The sequence below is a fragment of the Hippichthys cyanospilos genome, chromosome 19, assembly GCF_059441005.1.
Source record: "Hippichthys cyanospilos isolate Australia breed blue-spotted pipefish chromosome 19, RoL_Hcya_1.0, whole genome shotgun sequence".
NCBI classification, from domain to species: Eukaryota; Metazoa; Chordata; class Actinopteri; order Syngnathiformes; family Syngnathidae; genus Hippichthys; species Hippichthys cyanospilos.
Window position 1 is genome coordinate 13,186,998 of NC_142387.1, and position 21,647 is coordinate 13,208,644.

Below are 21,647 nucleotides of genomic sequence, written 5' to 3' on the forward strand. Positions count from 1 at the left end.
TTTGTTTTGTTTATATTTTATCATGTTGTATATGGATTTTTATTTGTGTGTTTCCTTACACATTTTTTTTCATATATGTTGACTCATTTTTTATAATGTTTCAATTATTATAATGAATGGTTTTCATCGTTTTATTTTATGCTTTTTTTCATGTTTAATTGTATTCGTTTTTATACTCTATTTTTTTTATTTAGTTTTTTCGTTTCTGTCATTCATTATACCGTTTTTTAACAATTTTTTTAATTTTGTGTGTGTTTGTGTGTTTATATACGTATGTTTTTAAGGTCGCAAAATTGCTAGCCACACATTTTTTTTTGTCAAGGAGGCATGAACATTTTATTTTATTTTAAACACTCAAAATTCAAATCTTTGCGGAACGTAGGGATAAAATGCGCACACACACACACACAAAAGTCGTTGCACTTTTTACGTTATATAACTTCTGTCATATAAAAATACTGTTAATGTTCAAGATTAGATTTGTGTATTTTTATTTGTATTTGTTTTCATTATGACTGAGACGGCAAGGTTTGTTTACGCGCAGGCGCAGTGGGTGGCTCCTCTACCACGCACCACGTGACCCCGCTCGTCACCACAGCAGCTCGGTTTAAAAGCAGACTGCTGCTTCCAAAGAGGTGTTAAATGCTCCCCCCTTCTTCCTCCTCCTCCTCCCCTCTACATTTGGCACCTCCTGCGCATCAGGTGTCAAAAACTTTCCTTCCAGTTCGAGGTGGACCGAGTCCAAGTGGACTCCGGTGACGGGACCAACTTCAACCTGCGAACTTTGAAGTTTTTTTTGTTTTTTTTTAAACCAAACATCACATGATGACAGAGTGGATATTTTGTCTTTTTTTGATCTTCGGCCGCGTGCTATGCGCACAATCACTCTACAAGAACCGCTACGCTGGGTGAGTATAGTAAGAAGACCCCCCCCCCCCCAGTTTTTTTTTTTTTCCATTCATGTATGGCCATGAGGGATGAGACGCAATTGCAATCAGATGTGTCGCGTTTCTCATCTCGAGCGAACAAAGACAGGCTCTATATGTGCTTTTTTGTTGATTTAAGAACCGCATGCAAGAATGTTGCACTTGGAACATCTCAACCTGGACGTACGTTTTTTTGGACCGAGCCAAGGACATTCATCAAGTCACTTAAAGAAAGAGTTTGAAAGAAACGATTCAAAATTCCTTGCTGTGGTGCAAGTGGAAAATACCGAGGATGCAGGGGCATACTGCGAAAAGAAAAAAAAAGGGGGGGGTTAAAGGTGTAATTGTGCAAATAAAGATGTACATTTTTGTGATAAGAGTCGCGAAAAAATAGGCTTGGATTTTCGTCGTAATATGTTAAGTATTCATTTCAGAATAAAGTAATAAATTCGAGTTTTAATATTTTCAAGATGGATGCTCTCGTTTTTTCGGTGATGTACCCCCAGTGAAATATCTTAAATATATATATAAATATCTTAAATATCTTAAATATATATATAAATAAATATATATAAAATATCTATAAAATAGACCGTCAGTGTCTGAACCTAAAGTGTCCGCTTTTGGATCATAGAAGAAATCTGTTGCCAAAAATAAAAAACATCATTATCGAGAAATATTTTTCCACAAAAAAAAAAAATCCATATAAATTTTGTGTATGTGTGTGTGTGTGTGTGTGTGTGTGGGGGGGGGGTTTCATATACTCTATGTTTTAGGGTTGTTCATTTTGATCACAAATATTGAGTACCAACTACCATAATAACTTATAAATGAACCCAATCTGACCCAAATTTGGATGAAAATGAATAACTCAATTTTGGCTTTTTTAATTTTTGACCCCAAATTTGGGTCGAATAACTTATCAACCCTTGGATTTTTTTATTCTGACATCAAATAATTGGTGCAATGAATAGCTAATAAAATAACAATTTTTTAAAAAATTGGTCTTGATCGCAAAAATTTGGTCAAAACTAATAACTGGATGAAACAACCCATTTGGAGTTTTAATATTGGCACCAAAAGTTGGGTCAGAATTAATACCCCATTAAACACCCCAATTTTGGACACAAAATTGGGTTGGTTTGTACACCAAAAAAAATAGTGTATATTTCCATTTTATTCACATGACCCAACATTTTTGTTCAACTACATAACCCAAAAAGTGAAATTGCTTCCTTTTTGACCAAATTTAAATCAGTAGAAATGTAAAAAATACCAGATTAAAATCACATACTTGTGTAACTGCGAGGTTAAGACAAAAATGTCTTACGATTCTTTACTTTTTATGGGAATAAAATTCAATGTTTTGGGAAAATCCGTGTCTTTAAATACGAGAGTTAAGTTTGAACAAGTTTGACATCTGCCTCATGTCTCGGATGGACACAAAACGGCACATATGGCACCTTAGTCAATGGAGCTTTTGATAAAGGCGGGGGGGTTGGGGGGGGGTCTCATTTCCTCCCCCGTAGCCCTACTGTACATTGATGGATTTTGGACAAATGTCAAACGTGCGGTCCATTGGACAAATGAAGCGCAGTTCTACGTTTTAGACGGCTAATAGTCAACCTGTTGTTACCGTGATACATACGGCGCTAATAAACTTGGTGTGAAGTCCTTTTGTCGCCTGCTTCCTGTGGGACGTTGTAAAACCGTTTGGTAAATGTTCACACCAGGAAAATAACTGAAAATTTACAGCGCAAAATGAACTGTAAAACCTTCATGTTAAAACAAATGAACTCAACGCTAAACATTCGGAAAAAAGAAGACCGAAAGCCGAGACAAACTCATTCAATGCCAAAGGCGTGTTTTGACGTATATTCCAAAAGTCTACGCCGCTGGTGACAAACTCAAGCCGCATTATTTACTGTGGCGAAATGCTAATCTTGACTTTGAGTTTCTGGCTAAAATGCTTCATTTGCAAGTTGTCTTGAACTTTTAAACTTTTTGGGCAAACAAACAGGTTTTTTTGGTACCAATCTCCCTTTTGAACTGCTTTTACTGGCCTCTGATTTCGAAACTAGATAACTGTGTGACGATCATACTTAAAAAAAAAAAATAAATCATGTGTCATAATGGAGAAAAAAAACTGTTTGACACCTCAGGTATTTTATTTTTAGATTTATTGTTATTTAATTAATTCATATATTTTTTTAAATTAATTAATGCATTTATTTATTTATTTATGTGATAGAAATTGGGGTACCTCTGGGCGTAAATGAGGAAACTTGAGGGCTTCAGAAGGCAGCAGCAAATTTAGCTTAATGCCTGACGGGATCTTTTCAAATTAAGAGCAAATCGATTGGAGCATGAAGCGACTTGCGAAATTGTGTTATAGTGACCCTTTTGCCAAACTTTTCATGCCTTTATTTTGTTAAGTTTTACACCGACGTGCATTGTCATGCGTGACGCAAGATGTGACGTTATGGAGCTTCTGAAGTCCTCGGGCGCATGGCTGAGAAAAGAATATTTCGTAGGGTTTACATGTTGAAAAAATGTTGAGCATATTACTCAGCCCATCCAAATCTGAAAGCCGATCCCATAAGGATACTTGGCACTTTGTCTTCCCATCAGGCGTCTGCTGCGAGACGTCCAACAATAAAACGCATGTGGTGTCATTATGTTGAAGGCGACGGTAACTTAACACTTGTTATTTTTTTCCAGCGATCAAGTCTTCAGGATAAGCCCGGGTAACCACCAGGAGGTTTGCACGCTTCGGAACATTCTGCAAAGCGTGAAGGTTGTCTCACGGGAAAAAAAAGGACAAAAAGTCCAAAATGTCCATTTTTATATGAGATATACTTCACAATAAAACCGATCATCTTCTTTTCTGCATTTAGGTGGACTTGTGGCAGCCCAATAGCGTGTCTCTGATCAGTGGGAACGCGACGGTTGATGTCCACGTCAAACGGAGAGACACGGGACGGCTACATGCCACCTTAAAGAAGCAACGTATGAAATATAGGTGAGATGTTTTTGCTTTCATTACTGGATCTTGGATTAGATTACATCATGTCCTCTGTTGTCTCTATTTTTGTCTCAACAAGACAGCAAAGCCAGAAACATGACGTCAATGCAAAGGCCAGGTTGTCCTCTTTTGAGGACGCCGGGAATTAGTTGGGTAGCAAAAACAAACGTCCTCTACAGTGGACCAATTTTAGCTTATGCACTTTACAATTGAATGACTCAAAAAACAACCCAGTTTTGGGTCAAATTGATAATCCGTAAAAGTTTGGGTGATTCAAAATGACCCCCAAAAATTGTCAAAGTTGGATAACCCGTAAAATAACCAGGTCTTGGGTTCTTCATTTTGCCTCCAAAAAGTTGGGTCAAAATGAAAAAGTGTGACCCTTCAAACAATACAAATCGGGACTGTTATTTTTAGTCCCAAAAGTTGGGTCAGAAATAATAACCCTTAAATTATCTAAAGTTAATGTATAATCCATCAAACAACCATATTTGGAGTTATGAATTTTGACCCCCAAAAGTTAGGTCCAATTAAATAACCCAATTCATCCCAATTTTCAGTTACAATCCATAAAATAACCCAGTTCTCAATTTTTGACCCATAAAAAGAACCCAAATTTGGACAATTCATTCAGACCCTGAAAAAATGGTCAAAATGAATACCCGGTAAAAAAAAAAAACAAAAAACGAGTCTTGAGCGCACATTTGTAAAATCCGGTTGCAGCATTGCTAATAAGGTGACGGCAATCTCCTCCTCCTCCCGCAGCGTTTTGATCTCTAATCTTCAGCAGGAAATTGAAAAGCAGACGAGACGCGGCTCGTCTCGCAAGCGGAGGTCGGACGCTCAGTACGACTACGAGGTCTACCATTCCTTGGGGGAGGTAACCTTCCTTATATGGACTGCACTAGCCGTTACTTTGCTGTCTAGATCATATCTTTTGAAATCGGCTAAATTATTGATTGCTCCTAAAAGTCATTGATTACTTTAGGTACTCAATTACTGGGAAAAAAAAAGATTATTTTATGTGATTACTAAATTACCGTGGTAAAACTTCAGGACTAAAGTATTCCGTTGTTTAGTAATTGATATACTAAATATCAATATTTGATATACTAAGTATCAATACTAAAGTAATCAATTACTTTGTACTTGAGAAATTGATTACATTCAGAAGTTTAATGCCTAAAGTAAATTACTTTGAGTAGGTAGTACCTAAAGTAATCAACTACTTTAGTACTTAATTACCTAACATAATAGATTACAATGCTACTGTACTTGATTATCTAAAGTAATCGAGTAATTGCAATATATTGCCTACTTGACTTTAGTACTAAATTACCTCAGTAGTGACGTATTAAAGTCATTGATTACTTTTTGTACTTTTACTGTCTAAAGTAAATTACTTTTATGAAGATTAATGTAATGAAGTACTTAATTACCAAACATAATTGCGCTACAGTACATGATTACCTGATCGAGCAATTGTAATCAAATTACTTACTTAGTTACCATCGTTACTTGATTGCCTAAAATAATCATAATCCATAACTTAAAGTAATCTTTTTTTCAGTAATTAGTACCTAAAGTAATAGATTACTTTTAGTCGTTCACGACCTAAGGTAATGATAAACCGATGTGCAATGCTACATAAATGGCGCCATTTTTTTATTTTCCAGTATTGCGCCCAATTCAAACCAATCTTTGACGTGTTTTTCCGTCAATGGCAGCGAATGAGTTTTAAAACTAATTTGTTCATTTCAAACGGATAAAGCATTTTTGTTCCCGTCGTAAAGATCCAAAAGTGGATGTCTGAGATGAACGCAACCCACTCGGACCTCCTCCGCATGTTCTCCATCGGGAAATCGTACGAAGGACGACCCCTTCACGTCCTTCAGGTAAGACGAGACAACGGAAAATAAATCTCAAAGTGACGACGCTTATCTTCCGTCAGCTAGGAAAAATAAGCCGCCCGCACAAAAAAACCGTCTGGATCGACTGCGGGGTCCACGCCAGGGAGTGGATAGGCCCCGCCTTCTGTCAATGGTTCGTCAAAGAGGTAAAGCCATTTTGTTCCAAAACCCCGCGTGAAAATATTTCAACCACGCGCGCTTTGTGCAAATAACGAAGCCGGGCCGGTTTATGGTCCAAAAGCAGACCTTTACAAGTTTCGTCATGAACCGGACCACAGCCGCGCTTTTAAAATCGTTTAATGGTTCACTTAGCTTGAAACGCGCCTGTTTTTAATAATGCTACAACATTTGAGGTTACAGAAAAAAAACAACAGGCGCTTTCATTATTTGACGCTATAAAAGTTACACTCGCTGGTTCAAGGTCAGTGCTTGTTTTCAACTTGTAATTTCTTGTTTGTTTATCATAAGGCAAAAAAAAAGACTCAAAACTTGACACCAGTGTCTGATTTATTCAACTTTAGAGATTATGAAAGAAATAACTTCAATATTATACATAATAAATCGCCGCCCCCCCAAAAAAAAAACTCAACGTAAAGTGTCAGATCTGTTTTCAAAAATAGTTATATTGGTCCACAAAAAGTCATCAACAAAAAGTTACATATATGTAATAGACGATAAAAGTTGTTTTTGTAGTACTCCTAGTTGGCCACAAGAGGTCAGTGTCTCATCGTATTTCGGTTGCCAAATTTTTTAACGCATTTCTATTCAATAAAAATAATATTTTTCTTTACACGGAACGTTTACACTACCAGCCCGATATAATTTACTGTTTTATATAATTTCAGGCACTTAATTCGTATCGATACGACCCTGCAATGAGACGGCTGCTCAACCAGTTGAATTTCTACATCATGCCTGTTTTCAATGTGGACGGATATCATTTCAGCTGGACTACGGTACGGGAATTTTACGACCTTGCCTGAAAAGACCATAAATGGCAGGTAGCTGTGTACTCAGTGTTTTTTTTTTTTTTTTTCCTTTTTCCAGGACCGCTTCTGGAGGAAGACTCGATCCAAAAATCGCAAGTTTCACTGTCGAGGCGTAGACGCAAACAGGAACTGGAAAGTCAAGTGGTGTGGTGAGTGTGTTCGCAAGGAAAATTATATTTTCATGAAGCTTCCCAAAAATGTTTGGAATGTTTAATTTGAAGTTGCCAAGGGGTACTTGGTTGAAAAAAAATATCTCACAAGGGGCTACACGTCACTGAAAAAAAGTTAAGAACTGCTCTAGACAAGCGAACAAAAAACTCCTTTAACGTTAGTGTTTCTTTTCAAAATAAGAGCAAAAGAAATATAACATGAATTATTGTTAAATGCGTCTCCTTTGTCCCGTTTGAAGTCCTTTTTTTTTCATCTGGAGATTATATATAAAAAAAAAAAAAACCCTCATTAATTCATTAGTAACATCGTATTTTTATAAAGTCAGAGAGATCTTAGGTCTTCCCCCGGAGTCTCCGGTTGAACTTTTACGAGCTGGGACCTCAACTCGTCGATGTCGGCGATCAACGTAGCGAGCAAGGTGTCCTTGTCCTGCAGGGCCTGGCCGGTGTGCCTCTGCACGTGCTCCCACTCGGCTTTGAACCGCAGCCACTCACCGTTGATGGCCTCCACCACGTTCTTGGCGTTCTCCTCGGCGCTCTTCTTGAGCTCCTCGCATTCTTGCATCCAGTACCTCCGCACGTTGGCGGTTTCCCGGCGGGAGGCCGCCAGAGCGTCCTGCAGGTCGCTGGCCTCCACTTGTTTCTCCTGGAGCTTCTCCAAAAAGTGCTTCGGCGCCCGGACCTCGTCCAGAGCTTCGCGGAGCATCCGCCTCTCCTCCTGGTGGTGCTGGCGCTCCTGTTCGATCTCCCGGGTAAGAGCGGCGACGGCCGCCGGGAGTTCCTCGTCCATCAGCATCTTGGCCTCCCGTTGGACCTTCAGCTCCTCCTTGAGACAGAAGACGGACCTCTGCAGCTGGGAGGCCTCCGATTCCAGCTTGAGGATCTGCTCGGACAAGGCGTTGTGGTCGGCCCCCAGCAGGCAGTTCTCTTTGGTCAGCTTGGCGATCATGTCGTCCTTCTCCATGACGCTTTGGTTCATGTGCCACTGCTGGCGGTCCAGTTCCGCCTTGTAGTAGACGGCGGCGTCGGTGCTGTGCCTCTGGAAGCTCTGCAGCTTGGCGTTGAACTGAGCCGCCATCTCCTCGGCGTGCCACTGCGCGCTCTCCCACTGAGCTTGCAGCTGGGCCGCCGCCTCCTGCTCGCGGACGCTCCACCACTGCTGCCACTCGGCGTTGACGGCCGCCACGATGTTCTCCGAGTCGTCCTCGCGGGCCTTCTTCAGCAGGTCGTGCTCCTCCATCCAGTACTGCCGCACCTGCACCGTTTCCCGCTGGGCCGCCGCCAGGACGTCTTGAAGGACGCCCATCTCGTGCTCTCGTTCCCGGAGCTTCTGTTCCATCGCCGGGGCGCTCCGGTCGTTCCGCGCCTCGTCCAGAGCCTTCTGGAGTCTCTGACGTTCCCTGTGGTGGCTCTGGCGCTCGCTCTCCATCTGGGCTCTCAGAGCCGTGTTCTGAGCCACCAGGTCGCGGTTTGAGCTCTCGCTGTAGAAGAGCGCCCGCTTGAGGCCGCTGTGCTTGGAGTAACCGCTGTCCGTCGCCGTTGTCTGATGCCGTTGGTTGTGCGTCTGAAACAGACACAGAGTCGGTGGGATATTAGACCAGTCCTCATCTCCAAACCATCAGTCTCAAAGCAGAAGAAAAAGTACTTGGTCGTGGTTTGAAACCTTATGATTTCCTGTTCATTTTGTAGTTCCAGATCTGAGGATTTCCTGTTATTTTTGTAGTTCCAGATTAGTCTTGGTGTCAGGAACAACCTCTAGATTTTGTTGGTTTTTTTTGTGGTTTTACAGTCCTAGTGTTTTGATCTTGTTCTCCAGAAGGTCTTGTCTCAGGTTCAATGTCGTGGTCTTTTCTCAGTGTTTACCATTAAAAGTCTTGGTCTTGTCTCGGTCTGACCTTCAGAGGTCTTGGTGGGGCCTCCAGAAATCTTGGTCCTGTCTCGGGCTCAACCTTCAAACGTCTTGGTTTTGTCTCAGTCTTGATCTGGAAAAAATTTGTCTTGTGTCGGTCTCAATTTACAAAGGTCTTGGACATGTCTGTGTTTCGACCTTCAGAGGTTTTGGTCTTGTCTTAGTCTCAACCTCCAATAGTCTTGAACTTGTCTAGAGCTCAACTTTCAGAAGTCTTGTTCTTGTCATGGTCTTGAGCTCCAGAGGTTTTGACCTTGTCTTGGTCTCAACCTCCAATAGTCCTGGTCTTGTCTCAAACGCAAGCTCCAAAAGTCTCTGTCTTGTCTCAGTCTGGACCTACTTTAGTAGCCTTAGTCTTGTGTCTGTCTCATCCAGAAGTCTTGGACTTTTCTCCGTCTTGATCTTCAGAGGTTTTGGCCTTCTCTCGAATTGTCTTGGTCTTAACTTTCAGAAGTCTTGGTCATGTCTCAATCTCAACTCATCTCAACCTCCAAAAGTCTTGTTCCTGTCTTGTGCTCGACTCCAAAAGTCCTGGTCTTGTTTTGATTTCAAACTCCGGAAGTCTTGGGTCTCCACTTGCAAAAGTCTTGGTCTCGACCTCCGAAACTCTTGGTCTTGTCTCTGTCTCGACTTCCTAAAGTATTGGCCTTATCTAATGTTACTTTATTAATTTAATTGCTTTGCAACTAGATGGCTCTTCTTGATTTTTATGTATGGTGACATCAACAATTTACGAGAGAACTCACCCTCCTCGGATAGTCTGCGGTTGGCGTGCTTGGACGCTCCCGGTGGCCCGCGTTTTGGCCCGGACTCTCCAAGTCATCCATTCTGCTGTATGCTAATTAACCATCGTTATTTAACCCTTTTTTTTTTAAATCACTACATGTAATGCAGTGTTTAAAAAAGGATTAATGGAGATAGCGTAGGAAAGAGCGGTCGTATTATCAAAGTCCTCCGGTCACAAAGGGGCGATGTAAATGAAATGTCATTTTGGGGGGCTTTGTGATCAAGGTGCTTACATTTGTGTGACACGTGTGAACGACATGACCTCATCATCTGCAACCCATGACAATATTTATTATTATTATTATTATTATAATAATACAATTGCTGATAATAAACATTGTCTGAGTTCATCACAAATGAGGCTAGCATTGTTAGCTTAGCAGACTTTAGCGTTTGGCTAATTAGCATGATTAGGAGCGGGCGGCGTGCTTGTTGATTTTGACAGTCGTAATCCCCGAATAAAATACCCCCAAAATGAAAACAATAAAGTGAATTTGATTGATTTTGTAGAAGAGGGAGCTTCCTCTCACCCCTGCGACGACACCTACTGCGGGCCTTATCCTGAATCAGAGCCAGAGGTGAAGGCCGTGGTCAAGTTCCTGCGCAAGCACAAGAAGCGCGTCAAGGCCTACATTTCCGTCCATGCGTACGCCCAGATGCTCCTCTACCCGTATTCTTACAAATACGCCGCCATCCCCAACTTTAATTGTGTGGTAAGACCGCCAATGAGGAACAATAAACTTTGGACAAATCTTGCATCGCTAGGTTTATTTTTTTTTTAATTGCAGGAGTCGGCAGCTCACAACGCCGTGACAGCGCTGTACTCGGCGTATGGAGTCAAGTACAGATACGGACCTGCTTCTACGACACTGTGTGAGTATAGATTATTGTATTTTTTCGGTCAGTATTGAGCGAAGGATCGAAAACAATGGAAAGTTTGCTCATTTGCAAACAGATATACTGTACTGAGACTCAGCTCCTCTTTGCGTCCTCAGTACGGCAGTGATATTTTGAATTGCTTGAAAGCTAACAATAGAACAACACAGATGCTAGCTGTGTGCCTGTTGTGGATGTTAGCATTAGCTAAGGCACCGCTGTACATAGTTGTAAAATAACACTAGTAAGTAATAACATGTAAAAATGTGTTCTCTTTCAACGTCTCAAAGACGTTAGCTCAGGTAGTTCCATAGACTGGGCCTACAGGAACGGGATCCCATACGCGTTCGCTTTCGAGCTGCGCGATACAGGCTATTTTGGCTTCCTGTTGCCCGAGACCCTCATCAGTCCCACGTGCACCGAGACCACCAGGGCGGTGAAGGCCATCGCATCGGGTCTGCTCAAGAAGTGCCACACGGACGCCGAAGCCTTCCCGTATATATGAATGCACTCACCGTGTTATTTTCCAGCCATGACAATCCACAGAATCGTACGATAAGCTGCCGTTTAAGCTTCGCGTTTTGATTAAAAAAATGAAATTAATATTCATGTGACCTGTTTGGAACTTGTGTGGATGCAGATATTATTATTGCCTTCTTTACTGCAACATTGTTGGGTATCTCAAATTTGTCATTTGGGGTCACTAGTAAGGGTAGTCGTACCTTTTCATTATGTACTCAGGTATGGGTCGCATATGTTGAACTTGTTTTATTTTTTAATGGTGTGTGTACTGTGTATGTGTGTGATCATACACTTGAATAAATTGTTTTTTGTATTGTGAGAAATTTGTTCAACAGATTTTTAGACAAAAAATATACAAGTACAACAAAATACATTTCTAAACAGAAGTTTTATAATTAAAGATATAACAGTGGTCAGGCTGGGGTATACGTTAGCATTTTTTGGCATTTACAGTATCAACGATCTTGCTGACTTCTTGATATAAACTATTCTTGAAAATAAAAATTGTATACATTAGAAATATAGAATAATTAAGTTATTGTATTATTATACTTTTAAAAATAGCAATATGGTTTTAAAAAAGTTTTACAAATTAGCATACTAGATACATGTTAGCATTTTTAGCATGTAACACATTACTGACAAATGCAATAAAAACAAAGTTTACATCTATACAACTTGGTTTACTAACATTTATTCACATTCTTTTATTCACATTCAACGAAAAAATATGCATTTTTATAGCGTTTATGGACAATGAGCAGTTACACTTCATTTGATTAGCATTAGCAGCACCATTGCTAACCGCCGCGGCGGTTGCTGCCTCACTGTGACGTCATTTCCTCTCCAACATGGCGCAGGAGGCAGGTCGTTGATGGCCATCGCACGGGATTGAAGCCCACCTTTTGTGTGTGAGTGTGTGTGTTTTCTTTTTTTTTTTCCTCTCTCCTCGCTGCTGCTTGAGGCCCAACGTTGCGGCGAGGGGAAGCCATCGTTTTGTGGGCAATAGCCTGCCCCCCCCCACCACCACCATCACCTCTCCTCTCCTGAGACACACATACCGCGCCCCGAATTCCGGTGCGTCATGTTTGAGGGCAAAAAGACGAAAAACATGTTCCTCACCAGAGCTTTGGAGAAGATTTTAGCCGACAAGGAGGTCAAGAAAGCCCACCACTCCCAGCTACGCAAAGCCTGCGAAGTGGCACTCGGTAAGTTGTCTTGTTTTTGCTTCTCCCCCCCCTCACACCCCCTCAATACACTTCTCGCGTTTGTCCTCATTGATTTAGACACGTCACGCAGCCCCTTCGGACTCATGAACCGGCTATGTTTGGATTTTATATCCCGAGAAGAAAAAAAAAAACGCCATTTTGTCTTTCACGTAAAGCTCGTGTATTTATCCCGACATCCAATGCGGAAATGGTGCAAAGGATGACCGTTAATTTGCGGTGTTTTGGCGTGCTTGGAAGACACTTAAAACGCACAGTTGGTAGAGGTTGCAACCGCAGCGGTGGTGATCGCTTTTCCCCGGTTACAAATGATAATTATGAGCTGTTTAATCGCGTGCCATTAAGGCCACAAAGGAGCGGTGTGTCGGCGTCTCTTCCTGGTACACGCCAGGGACGCAGTCGCCCGTCTGTGGTTCTTGACAGCGACGCGTTTGAATGTGTTAATTTTGTGCACGTTTTCAAAGGGTTAAACGTCAGATTTGTTGTATTTGCCTTCAAAGCTTAGGTTAGTGTTAAAGAGAAAGGTGACAGCTGTCAGAGCACCTTTTAAGCTAGTGCGAAATTTCTGACGGAAGTAGAAGGGCACATTTCCGGTTAGGCGTGAAAGTAAAAGCGTACTACGTTTGATTAAATTGTGAAAAAAAATGCGCGGCGACACAAACTAACACACTAGCACATCGTAGTTAAACTTTAATCAACACAAATCATATTACTGTGTGTTTTTAAAAATCGATTATTCGCTTTATTTTTTCATTTTAACACAACGTCGAAACTCTTACTTTAAAATGTTTCATTGCACTTCCGGTTTACACGTTGCCTTTCACGCAAGGGAAAGGGTGTATATCTCGATTTTTTTAACCTCCAATAATGATAGTTTCCCCAAATAAAAAAAGGTAGCAATTTGTGTTTGAATCACACTGAAACAGTATGCACATGGGCATTAGTTTAAGAAGCTCGGTCCTCGAGACAAACGAGGCTTTTGTCCTGTCAAGTGGTGAAATATGATACCAGGAGTGGACAACAATGAGAGCATCTTGTGGAGCAGCCAACCACCTGTGTGAGGATATTGGGTGACCTTGAAAGCCCAAACACACTAAAGTATTTTTTAAACAAGCATTCTACTCTTGTTTGTGGTAGTTATTCCTTTTTTTTTGCAAGAATATTAAATCATTAAACTCACCCTGGTGTCCCAGAGCTAACATAAATGATTTGATATGTACGTAATGTTTAAATTCACGTTTTCAACTTTTTAATCATTGTTCTACATTATCTTGAAGGTGGCGACCACTATTGTTAACATATCCAGCACAGCCACTGATTTGTAATACATGTCGTATTTAAAGAAAGGATTATCCCGGTTAGAGATATGAAACCGTAAATCAAACCTTATACTTAAGCTTCCCAATCGTGCTAGACGCTTAACAGCAGGATGTGATGACCGAGCAGCAGTCCAGGGCAAAAATAAATACATAAATAAATATATATATATAATATATATATATATATATATATATATATATATATATATATATATATATATATATATATATATATATATATATATATATATATATATATATACATACACACACACACGCACATGAAAGGATGACTGCATGACCCAGAATACTGAGTGACTTACATAATCTCTCGCCACTCGAGACATCTCTGCGCTGTCACTTAATATCCTTCCGATGTGAATTCACCATTTTATCTTGATCTGTATTGGACTCGTATCTAGTGTAGCAGTAATGAGTGTGTTGAATCACAATTGTTTTTCATAGTTTCATGTTTTTTTTTCCCAATTCATGGGGCGCATTATATGGCCAAACAGACTCGCCATTAGAGATGGTTTAGCGTGGCCGTTTTCTGGGTCTCTGCAGCTATCAACGAATCTAATCTAATTCTTTTTAATGCCGTGAAAGGAACAGCGTATTTTCTTTTCAAATGAAGAGCAAATTAATTCGAACATGAAGCAACTTCTTGCTACATTTTGTTTTAGACTTGTTTGCAAAACGACAATTTTCTTTTCAAATTAAGAACATATTCATTGGAACATGAAGCAGGTTTTTTTTTTTTTTTTATGAATTGTGTTTTATAGAGAGTCCTTTTGCTAAATATTGTATAATAGAGAAGATTAGCAGGCAGTGCGTTCTCCCCGGAAAGACGTACTGAGCGAACATTTCTTCACCATGGTATCACAGGAAATACGCCAAATCTGGGCTACAGACACCTCTGTGCGTATCGTGGATTGTTTGTGTGTCCGATGCTCCTATGTAGAGGAGCCTCTGTACTCATTCGCCGACTCCCATGTCAATCACTAAGCCACGCCCCATCTTTTTTAAACATTGCACCTCAAAGTCAAAAATACATTTTTGGCCGAGTTATCCGAAAGATTTGTTGCGCCGGTATCTCCAAAGTGAGTCGGCGGGAGCGAGGTGAAAGGATCGGGCGAGCCAGAGTGCATCATCGTCATCATGGCTACCGCTCTGACCTTTTTCCTCCGAAAGGCAAAATGTCAGGTGGGCGGGCCTTCGTGGCAGGAACGGCGCAGCTCTCCTCCCTGCGCTCTTGGCAGCGCAGGTGTCCCTAATGTTTTGACCTACTTTGATTCCAGCAGGCCGAGCTCCTCTGGCCGCTAGCATGGCGCTGCCAATGGCGCCATTGTACCTCGCTGACCATTAAGGGAGCGTGCTCTCCCCCGCACGGTTTGAAGCTTTTGCGGCACGGACGCCGCGTGCGCGCCCGTGATAAGCGTCGGGCCATAAACAAAAGCGTTTGCCAAGCAAGACCTCAATTATAAAGGCCAGCCTAGCACATTTCACTTTGAAAACTACGTATGTGCATACACATTTATGTATTCATAGATTATTAAAAGTCTGTCAGACTTTTTTTTTTTTTTTTTTCAATGAGGGATAGTACCGATATCAAATTTTAGTATCGGGCCAACCCAGCCTTATTTCAAGGATTGAAATTGGAATAATACCTGGCCTTAATTCTTGTGATAAATGCTGATAGTATCAGATGCTCTCTTGGAGTTTTATGATCACAAATTACAAACTACAATTTTGAAATGTTCTTAAGTCATGAATTATTAATAAATCCTACATCGGAATTTATAGGTCTTGCCTGTACTTTTTTTTTTTTTTTTTGCTGGAAGGGACTTGTGTAGCAAAGGTATTTGTGGTATCGGGACTTTGTATCAGTAAATGCTCAAGTTTAGTACCCGTGCTGGTATTGTGATGAAAAAAGTGGTATCGAATAGCCAAAAAATGGCATTGTTTCATGCTGATGATCGCTTTAGCAATTGTTTCATTATTTAGCCGATCGATGAATTAGATTTGGTTACAGCTTTGGTTTATCAGTGACCACTCAAGAGTTGAGTACTCTTGCTGGTATCGATCTGAATAAATTTAGTATCGAACGCCGTTAGAAATTAGAATTTAGAAAAACAAAAAAATGCCATTAATTTAATATAATTTCAAGAAAATGCTATTTGGAATTCATACGGCTTTCTTTAAACGTATTTGTATGTTGTTGTTTTTTAAAATGCATGTATCAAAAGTACTGATTGTATTTATATGTTTCAATGACTACTGAATACTGAATACTCATAATTCTGGTATGGATCCAAGAAAAAAACAGGATCGAACATCCCTAAAATGATCCACATTTTTCCACGCCTTTTTTAAAGGAAAATTCACCTTTTAATTTTCTCTGCATATTTTTGAATGGGTGTCATGGCAGATAATTTTTTAACTAATGACAAACATATTTGTGTAATGAATAAAATAATTATTCTAATCGACTTTCTTCACGGCAACTTTCAATTTCCGTTCATACGAGGTGTTTTTTTTTTTTTAAATGCTTTTTTTTTCCTTTAATACATTTGAATCATTTTTAATAGGGATAATCATACGTTACCAAAATTCCCAGATCAAAGCTTTGTGATTGTTTTCCCCGCCGCAGACAAAGTGCACACACTCGAGAGCCTTATAATCCCGAAGGTGGCCCGCTATCCCGATAATGAGCTTGCGCTCGTGTCAACGTGTGTCAGGGCCCGCACCCGCTTTCCACACATAAATAATCCTTTTATCTATCCTGAAGATGTTGGAGAATGTATTTATAAATGCTGTGTATTTTCATCTCCATTCGCCGCCGTTCATTATACATGCTCTTGTGTAGCGTCATGCCTCCTTCGCTCCTATGAATTAATTATTTTGCACGCGGATGAGAAGGCGCTTTTGTCACTCCTTCCACTGGACGAGCCGCCTCGATTGTTCGGTCAAAGTCTTTGTTGTCTCTCCACTTGAATAATATTATTAAAAGAAGACACAAACATGGCCGGATGCGGTACGACTAATTGGAGAACAAAACACGTCATATATGGTTTTGAACGAGTAACGGTACCAGGTCTTATTTTTCGGTATAGCTGCACACTTGTGAGAGATTTAAAATGCGGCGCTAGAAATAAGAATAGAAAATTGCACTTATTTTCATGCAACGTTGAGGAAAAATGCAGTATTGGGTTATGCAGGTATTAAAAATGACTTGTTGGGCGAAATTGTGTATCAAAAGTACTTGCGGTATCAGTGCTTAGTATCGGTATCATGACGACTCAAGAGATGAGCATTCATACCGGTATCAGTTTGAAAAAAATGTGGTATTTTGAGTAAACTTTGAGTTTTATCAATGTTTTTTGGAAATTTTACAAGGCATGTGCGAGTACCCGGTTCGAGTTTTGATATTGGACTCAAGACTTTTCTTTGATTGATGTTATCATGACTCGCAACGCCAGCCAATACCGCTATTGACCGTCCGCTAGTGGCTGTCTTATGATCAGGACCTTGAAATGAGAAGAAGTTATGTGGAGGAAAGTTTGCGTTTTAAACTTATTAGTTCTATCGATACTTGGTATCGGTGACTACTTAAGCGTGAAGTGCTCGTGATGTGATTTTTTATTTATTTATTTTTTTTCTCAGCCAAGGAGTCATGAACCATAGCCATTAAACTTTGAAATCACATTTTTAGTGGTATCCTTCGATCAATTTAGAAAAACAAAACAATATTTTATTTGGTAATACAGATTTGTGTACATGAAAAAATTGACACAAAATGTCCTCCTTTGGGATCCATAACTCTGCTCGCAAAAAGAAATTATCCTGATTTGAGAAAAGAGTTGCTAAAATTCTAAAAATATTTCATAATTGAAATGATTATGAATCTTACGTACCCTCCTGATGTGCCTTCAAGTTTACGCAAACGTACTTGCGCCCCATTTAAGAATCAATGCTGTTTACATTGAGAATCTGTAAGTCCCCTCCCCGCGAGATGTTTTTCTTTGTGAGATAGTCTCAGAAGAGTTGTACGATCCCATGTTTCTTCCTACCCCCCATGTCCATGTGAATCAGCTGCGCCGAGGCTGCCTTTTAATTGACAAATCCTCCATGCTCCTGGGGGAATTTTGCCATGTTTATGGCTGCGTTCGAGACCGCTGGAAATAAGGAAATCTCACACTTGGAGCTTAGGAGAGCCGACCTCAAAGTGTTCCGGATGAATCGAAAACACGGCCGCCGACCACGATAGGCTTATTAGTTCGACCCAGTTTCCTCAAATAGTGGCGGTCCCTCACAACGCGTTATTACTAAAGCTTGTTGTCAGTGCGCAGATCAGTGTATGTTGCGCAAGCAGCGAAGATATCGCCAAAACTCGCTTTTGAGATGGCAGTCATGTTTCATGCTAATAAGACACCACTCTCACACCCGCTCAACTGCTGGGCAAATGCTGAGTATCGTTTTCGTCACCATGGCGACTCGGGGCGGGGCTAGAATGCGAACGGGCATGAAAACGGCGTTGAATGAAGCGTGCCACGCTCGGCCAAATTAAGCTGCCTGATCAAGGCTAATTCAATTAAGAGCACACTCTTCGCACACACACGCGCAGTCGACACTCCACACACCTCGCGTGTATAAAATATGCAAACATGACAGCTGTGAAATTGCACGTTGCAGACGAGGAAAAGCGCAATGTCCCCCTGAGACACAGCCTATTCGTTTATGTCCACTGCGGTGTCAATTTTGTCTCAACAACACAGCACAGTGAATTGACAGCATACGATTGGAAAGGCCATGATGTCCTTTACTGAGGACTCTAGGACTTCGTACGGTAGAGCCAATGAGTCAAAAATGAATCATGCTTGAAGGATTTCAGAAAAATGACAGGATTAGCCAGCCGCCTTCCCACCGTCGGATACCCTCTTCCGATCCGCACGCCATATTGGCGAGAGAGCTCTTTGCCCGTGTCGAGGAAGTGCCACGCCATGATTTGAATTGCGTTACCACGGCAACGGCAGCTGCCACCGGTGAAGATGAGCCGATCGATAGATAAACTGTAAGTTGCGGACACTCCTGGGAGCAAGAGAAAACAAACGTGGCGGCCATGGAAAGAGGAAGGATTATCGCATAAATACACACTTGGATATACGCGCTCCACATGAAATATTCACTTTGTGAGCCACTCGTCTTAAAACGCGCTGTCTTTTGAAGACACTCCACTCCCTCTCGCTCGCTCGCTCTGCCCCGCTTTAGTCGGAGCGCTTCACCGCTGTCAACGTTTGATGCCGAGAGTGGCTTGCCACTTTTCACTCTAATGACTTCACATGACAAAGACCAGGGGCCCCCGCGGGAGGTTTTGGGGGGGGGGGGGGGGGCTCTGTGATTCGACACTAAAACCCACAGGAACTGTATTCATCTCATGCTTACGTTCCATATGGGTGAAACTACTGCCATACGTCTAGAAATCCCCTTTAAATAAATGGAAAGCATTCATTCTGACTTTGTTTCACGCGTGGTACAATTGTCTTGTATTTTCAATCATTCAGTGCCACGAACGAGAATTCTGGCTTTTTAAAATAGTAGTGATAAATAATGACAGCAATAAATCATAAGATTCTGGTCAAATATGTTGTTTTTTTTTACGGAGAGGAGCTGACACACTTGACTAATCTAATGTAAGCCACTATAGTGATAACTCTGACCATTGGATGGCAGTGTTTCCACACTCACAACGCAGCTACATCAATTGTAACTAAAGAATGGAAGTCAATCTTTCAATGGCGGCACTCATATTTACATAGACATAGCACACATTATTTTTTTGGCTTTGGAAGGTGGGTGAAAATGCTAAATATACTGGCCCTCGGGAGCTTTTCCAGTAACGCTTAGCACTGATAGAATTCATAATAACATACAGTAATAATAATAATATTCATAGAAATCGGGCAGGTATCAATACCAAGTATCGTATTAGGTGAACAGTAGGCTTTTTTTTTCAGCTATCAGTACTAGGTTACTCTCTTGGAGCAAGTTTACAATTATAAGGCTAGAAATTACAAAAGAATAAATAAATAAAAATGCCTTTATTTTGGCATTAATATAATTAAATTTGAAGGAAAAATTTGGAATACGGAGGTCTTTTTTTTTTAAATAAGCTGTTTTATTGGTGGACATTTCTTGGAGCAAGTTCTTGTGGTATTAGTACTTGGTATCGATGACTACTCAAGAATTGAGTAGTTGTACTGTATAAGTCCGAAAAACAGTGGTATCAAACCTTTCGAATATAAATTGTTTGTGCCAATTATTTTAATAATCCCTTAATCCGCACCTTTATTATTACAAATCAAGATTTCACTCCTTCTCGGTTGTTGCCCTGGCCTCCAGGGGGCAGTATAACGAAAACAAGCTGCGCAGTAAGCAGCATGAATATTAGTCATTTTTTGCAGAGGATAAAAAAAATATATGCCGGTATGTATTGTTATATTTTGTGTATATATGCAACAAAATTCTCACCTCAAACTTTGTTTTTGTTCTCTCTTTTTCAGAGGAAATCAAAGCGGAGTCAGAAAAATTAAGGTGAGTGCGAGCAAAGAGCTGATTTCACAAGTGTGTGTGAAGGAACTGCAGAGTTCAACTAAAGGCTACGAGAGCACACTTTGTGCATCCGTTTGTGAGTGTGAGTGTGTGTGTGTGTGTGTGTGTGTGTGTGTGTGTGTGTGTGGAGGTGCACTTTGTTTTTCCTCCCATCCCAGCCCTTTGCTGCGTGTTGCCGAGTAACGTAGCCTGCGGAATGAGCGCCTTTCAGACTTGAACCAACCTCCTTTTTCACCCTTTATTATTGACCCCCTTTTCTCATTATATTAAGGCTGATTTTTTCGTAAGATTAACATAAAAAAGAGCAAAAATGCTTATGCTCTGCGAGCCTCGACACCGTTTCATGTTTTCCGCAGGCACGCTAATACTTAGTTGAGAGCCTCCAGCTCCATTTAAATGACTGCGTTATTCACAGCGAGCGCAAGATTACAAGTTCAGACCAGCGGGCCTGCTGGGATATCATATTAAATATTCAAGCAGCTTTCATTTCATGGCAGTGATATGATTTTCCCGACTATACGTTCAATAAAAAGCACCGACAAATAGTTTATCACAGTTGTGTTGTGAAGACGGTTCATAAAAATTCTTACTCCATAAAATTTTAAAGCCATAGCTCTTATCTAGCGATTTTCAGAAGTACAGAGTTCATATTTTGTCCCTAATTAGTTTGAGGACTAAATTATTCTTCATGTATAATTATCATTAAAATTGTGTTGCCCCTTGCTGTCAACTAAAAATGACACCAGTGTGCTCAACGGTCAGGAGATGGCCAGTAAAGGCTCACCTGGTGGTCATGTGACATTCAAAAGTTGAACAGTAATTGGTCATTACCTGAGCTTTTCGCATGTGATAGAATTGTACATAAAACATCATTTTATTTAAAAAAAAAAAAGTTTTAGACAAAATTATAACATTTCATTGCTTAAAATGGCTAAAAGATGTTTGCTATTTTTTGCCCAGCATCCAATATAACTGTTGTCAGTTTGGTTTTAAATAAATAAATACAACTACAGGTTTGATTTCTTTTGAGGCTTCTTTTTTTGTGTTATTAGAATTTGTAACTTATGTTTTGAATGGCGGGAGGAGGAAGCGATCCCATGGTCATGTTTGGAGCCTGACCTAAATTTATGGGAGCCGCGATCCCCGTTTCGGTTTTGGCGTCTTGCATTGGGTCCCCTGTGGTACTTAACAGGCTGAAGTCATCCCGCCCGGCTGCCAGGACATCAACAATACGGCCCCTCCCTCGCTGTGTCTGCACTCGGCAGGGCGTGGCGGCGGCGGCTCCGGAGGATGCTCCGGGCGGCCGCGCGCATTGTGGTCTTTGAAGAATCGCCAAAGGAGAAAAAAAAAAAAAAACTTGCGGTGTCACTCGACTTAAGG

At 40.8% G+C, this 21,647-nt stretch overlaps 3 protein-coding genes across 3 annotated transcripts in view; 2 read left to right on the forward strand and 1 right to left on the reverse strand.

The window, feature by feature from the left end:
• The first annotated feature begins 599 nt into the window (after window positions 1-599).
• Window positions 600-11,418, forward strand: cpa6 (carboxypeptidase A6). Its single transcript, XM_088401928.1, has 11 exons — window positions 600-908; window positions 3,648-3,723; window positions 3,824-3,948; window positions 4,717-4,831; window positions 5,745-5,846; window positions 5,903-6,007; window positions 6,707-6,817; window positions 6,909-6,999; window positions 10,226-10,428; window positions 10,504-10,588; window positions 10,882-11,418. The coding sequence occupies exons 1-11, from the start codon at window positions 823-825 to the stop codon at window positions 11,094-11,096; spliced, it is 1,314 nt and encodes a 437-aa protein (XP_088258054.1). The 5' UTR covers window positions 600-822; the 3' UTR covers window positions 11,097-11,418.
• LOC148408006 (uncharacterized) lies at window positions 6,544-9,873 on the reverse strand. The gene is made up of 2 exons (XM_088401927.1): window positions 9,676-9,873; window positions 6,544-8,584 (listed from the first exon to the last, which is right to left on the reverse strand). Exons 1-2 carry the CDS (start codon window positions 9,754-9,756, stop codon window positions 7,343-7,345), a joined length of 1,323 nt encoding a protein of 440 aa, XP_088258053.1. The 5' UTR covers window positions 9,757-9,873; the 3' UTR covers window positions 6,544-7,342.
• A 547-nt stretch (window positions 11,419-11,965) lies between the features above and the next one.
• The window catches only part of arfgef1 (ARF guanine nucleotide exchange factor 1), a 32,303-nt gene continuing 22,621 nt past the window's right edge, over window positions 11,966-21,647 (forward strand). The window contains 2 exon segments of the mRNA XM_088402110.1: window positions 11,966-12,321; window positions 20,219-20,249. Of these exon segments, the coding sequence (XP_088258236.1) occupies window positions 12,198-12,321; window positions 20,219-20,249 (155 nt within the window). The 5' untranslated portion in view covers window positions 11,966-12,197.

What these genes read in the sequence shown, in the direction of transcription:
- cpa6 (XM_088401928.1), top strand. Translation starts at nt 823, where the DNA reads ATGATGACAGAGTGGATATTTTGTCTTTTTTTGATCTTCGGCCGCGTG. An exon ending in TCTACCATTCCTTGGGGGAG is followed by an intron (nt 4,832 to 5,744) that starts GTAACCTTCCTT and finishes CCCGTCGTAAAG; the next exon opens with ATCCAAAAGTGGATGTCTGA. An exon ending in ATCATTTCAGCTGGACTACG is followed by an intron (nt 6,818 to 6,908) that starts GTACGGGAATTT and finishes TCCTTTTTCCAG; the next exon opens with GACCGCTTCTGGAGGAAGAC.
- LOC148408006 (XM_088401927.1), bottom strand. Translation starts at nt 9,756, where the DNA reads ATGGATGACTTGGAGAGTCCGGGCCAAAACGCGGGCCACCGGGAGCGT. An exon ending in CCGCAGACTATCCGAGGAGG is followed by an intron (nt 8,585 to 9,675) that starts GTGAGTTCTCTC and finishes TGTCTGTTTCAG; the next exon opens with ACGCACAACCAACGGCATCA.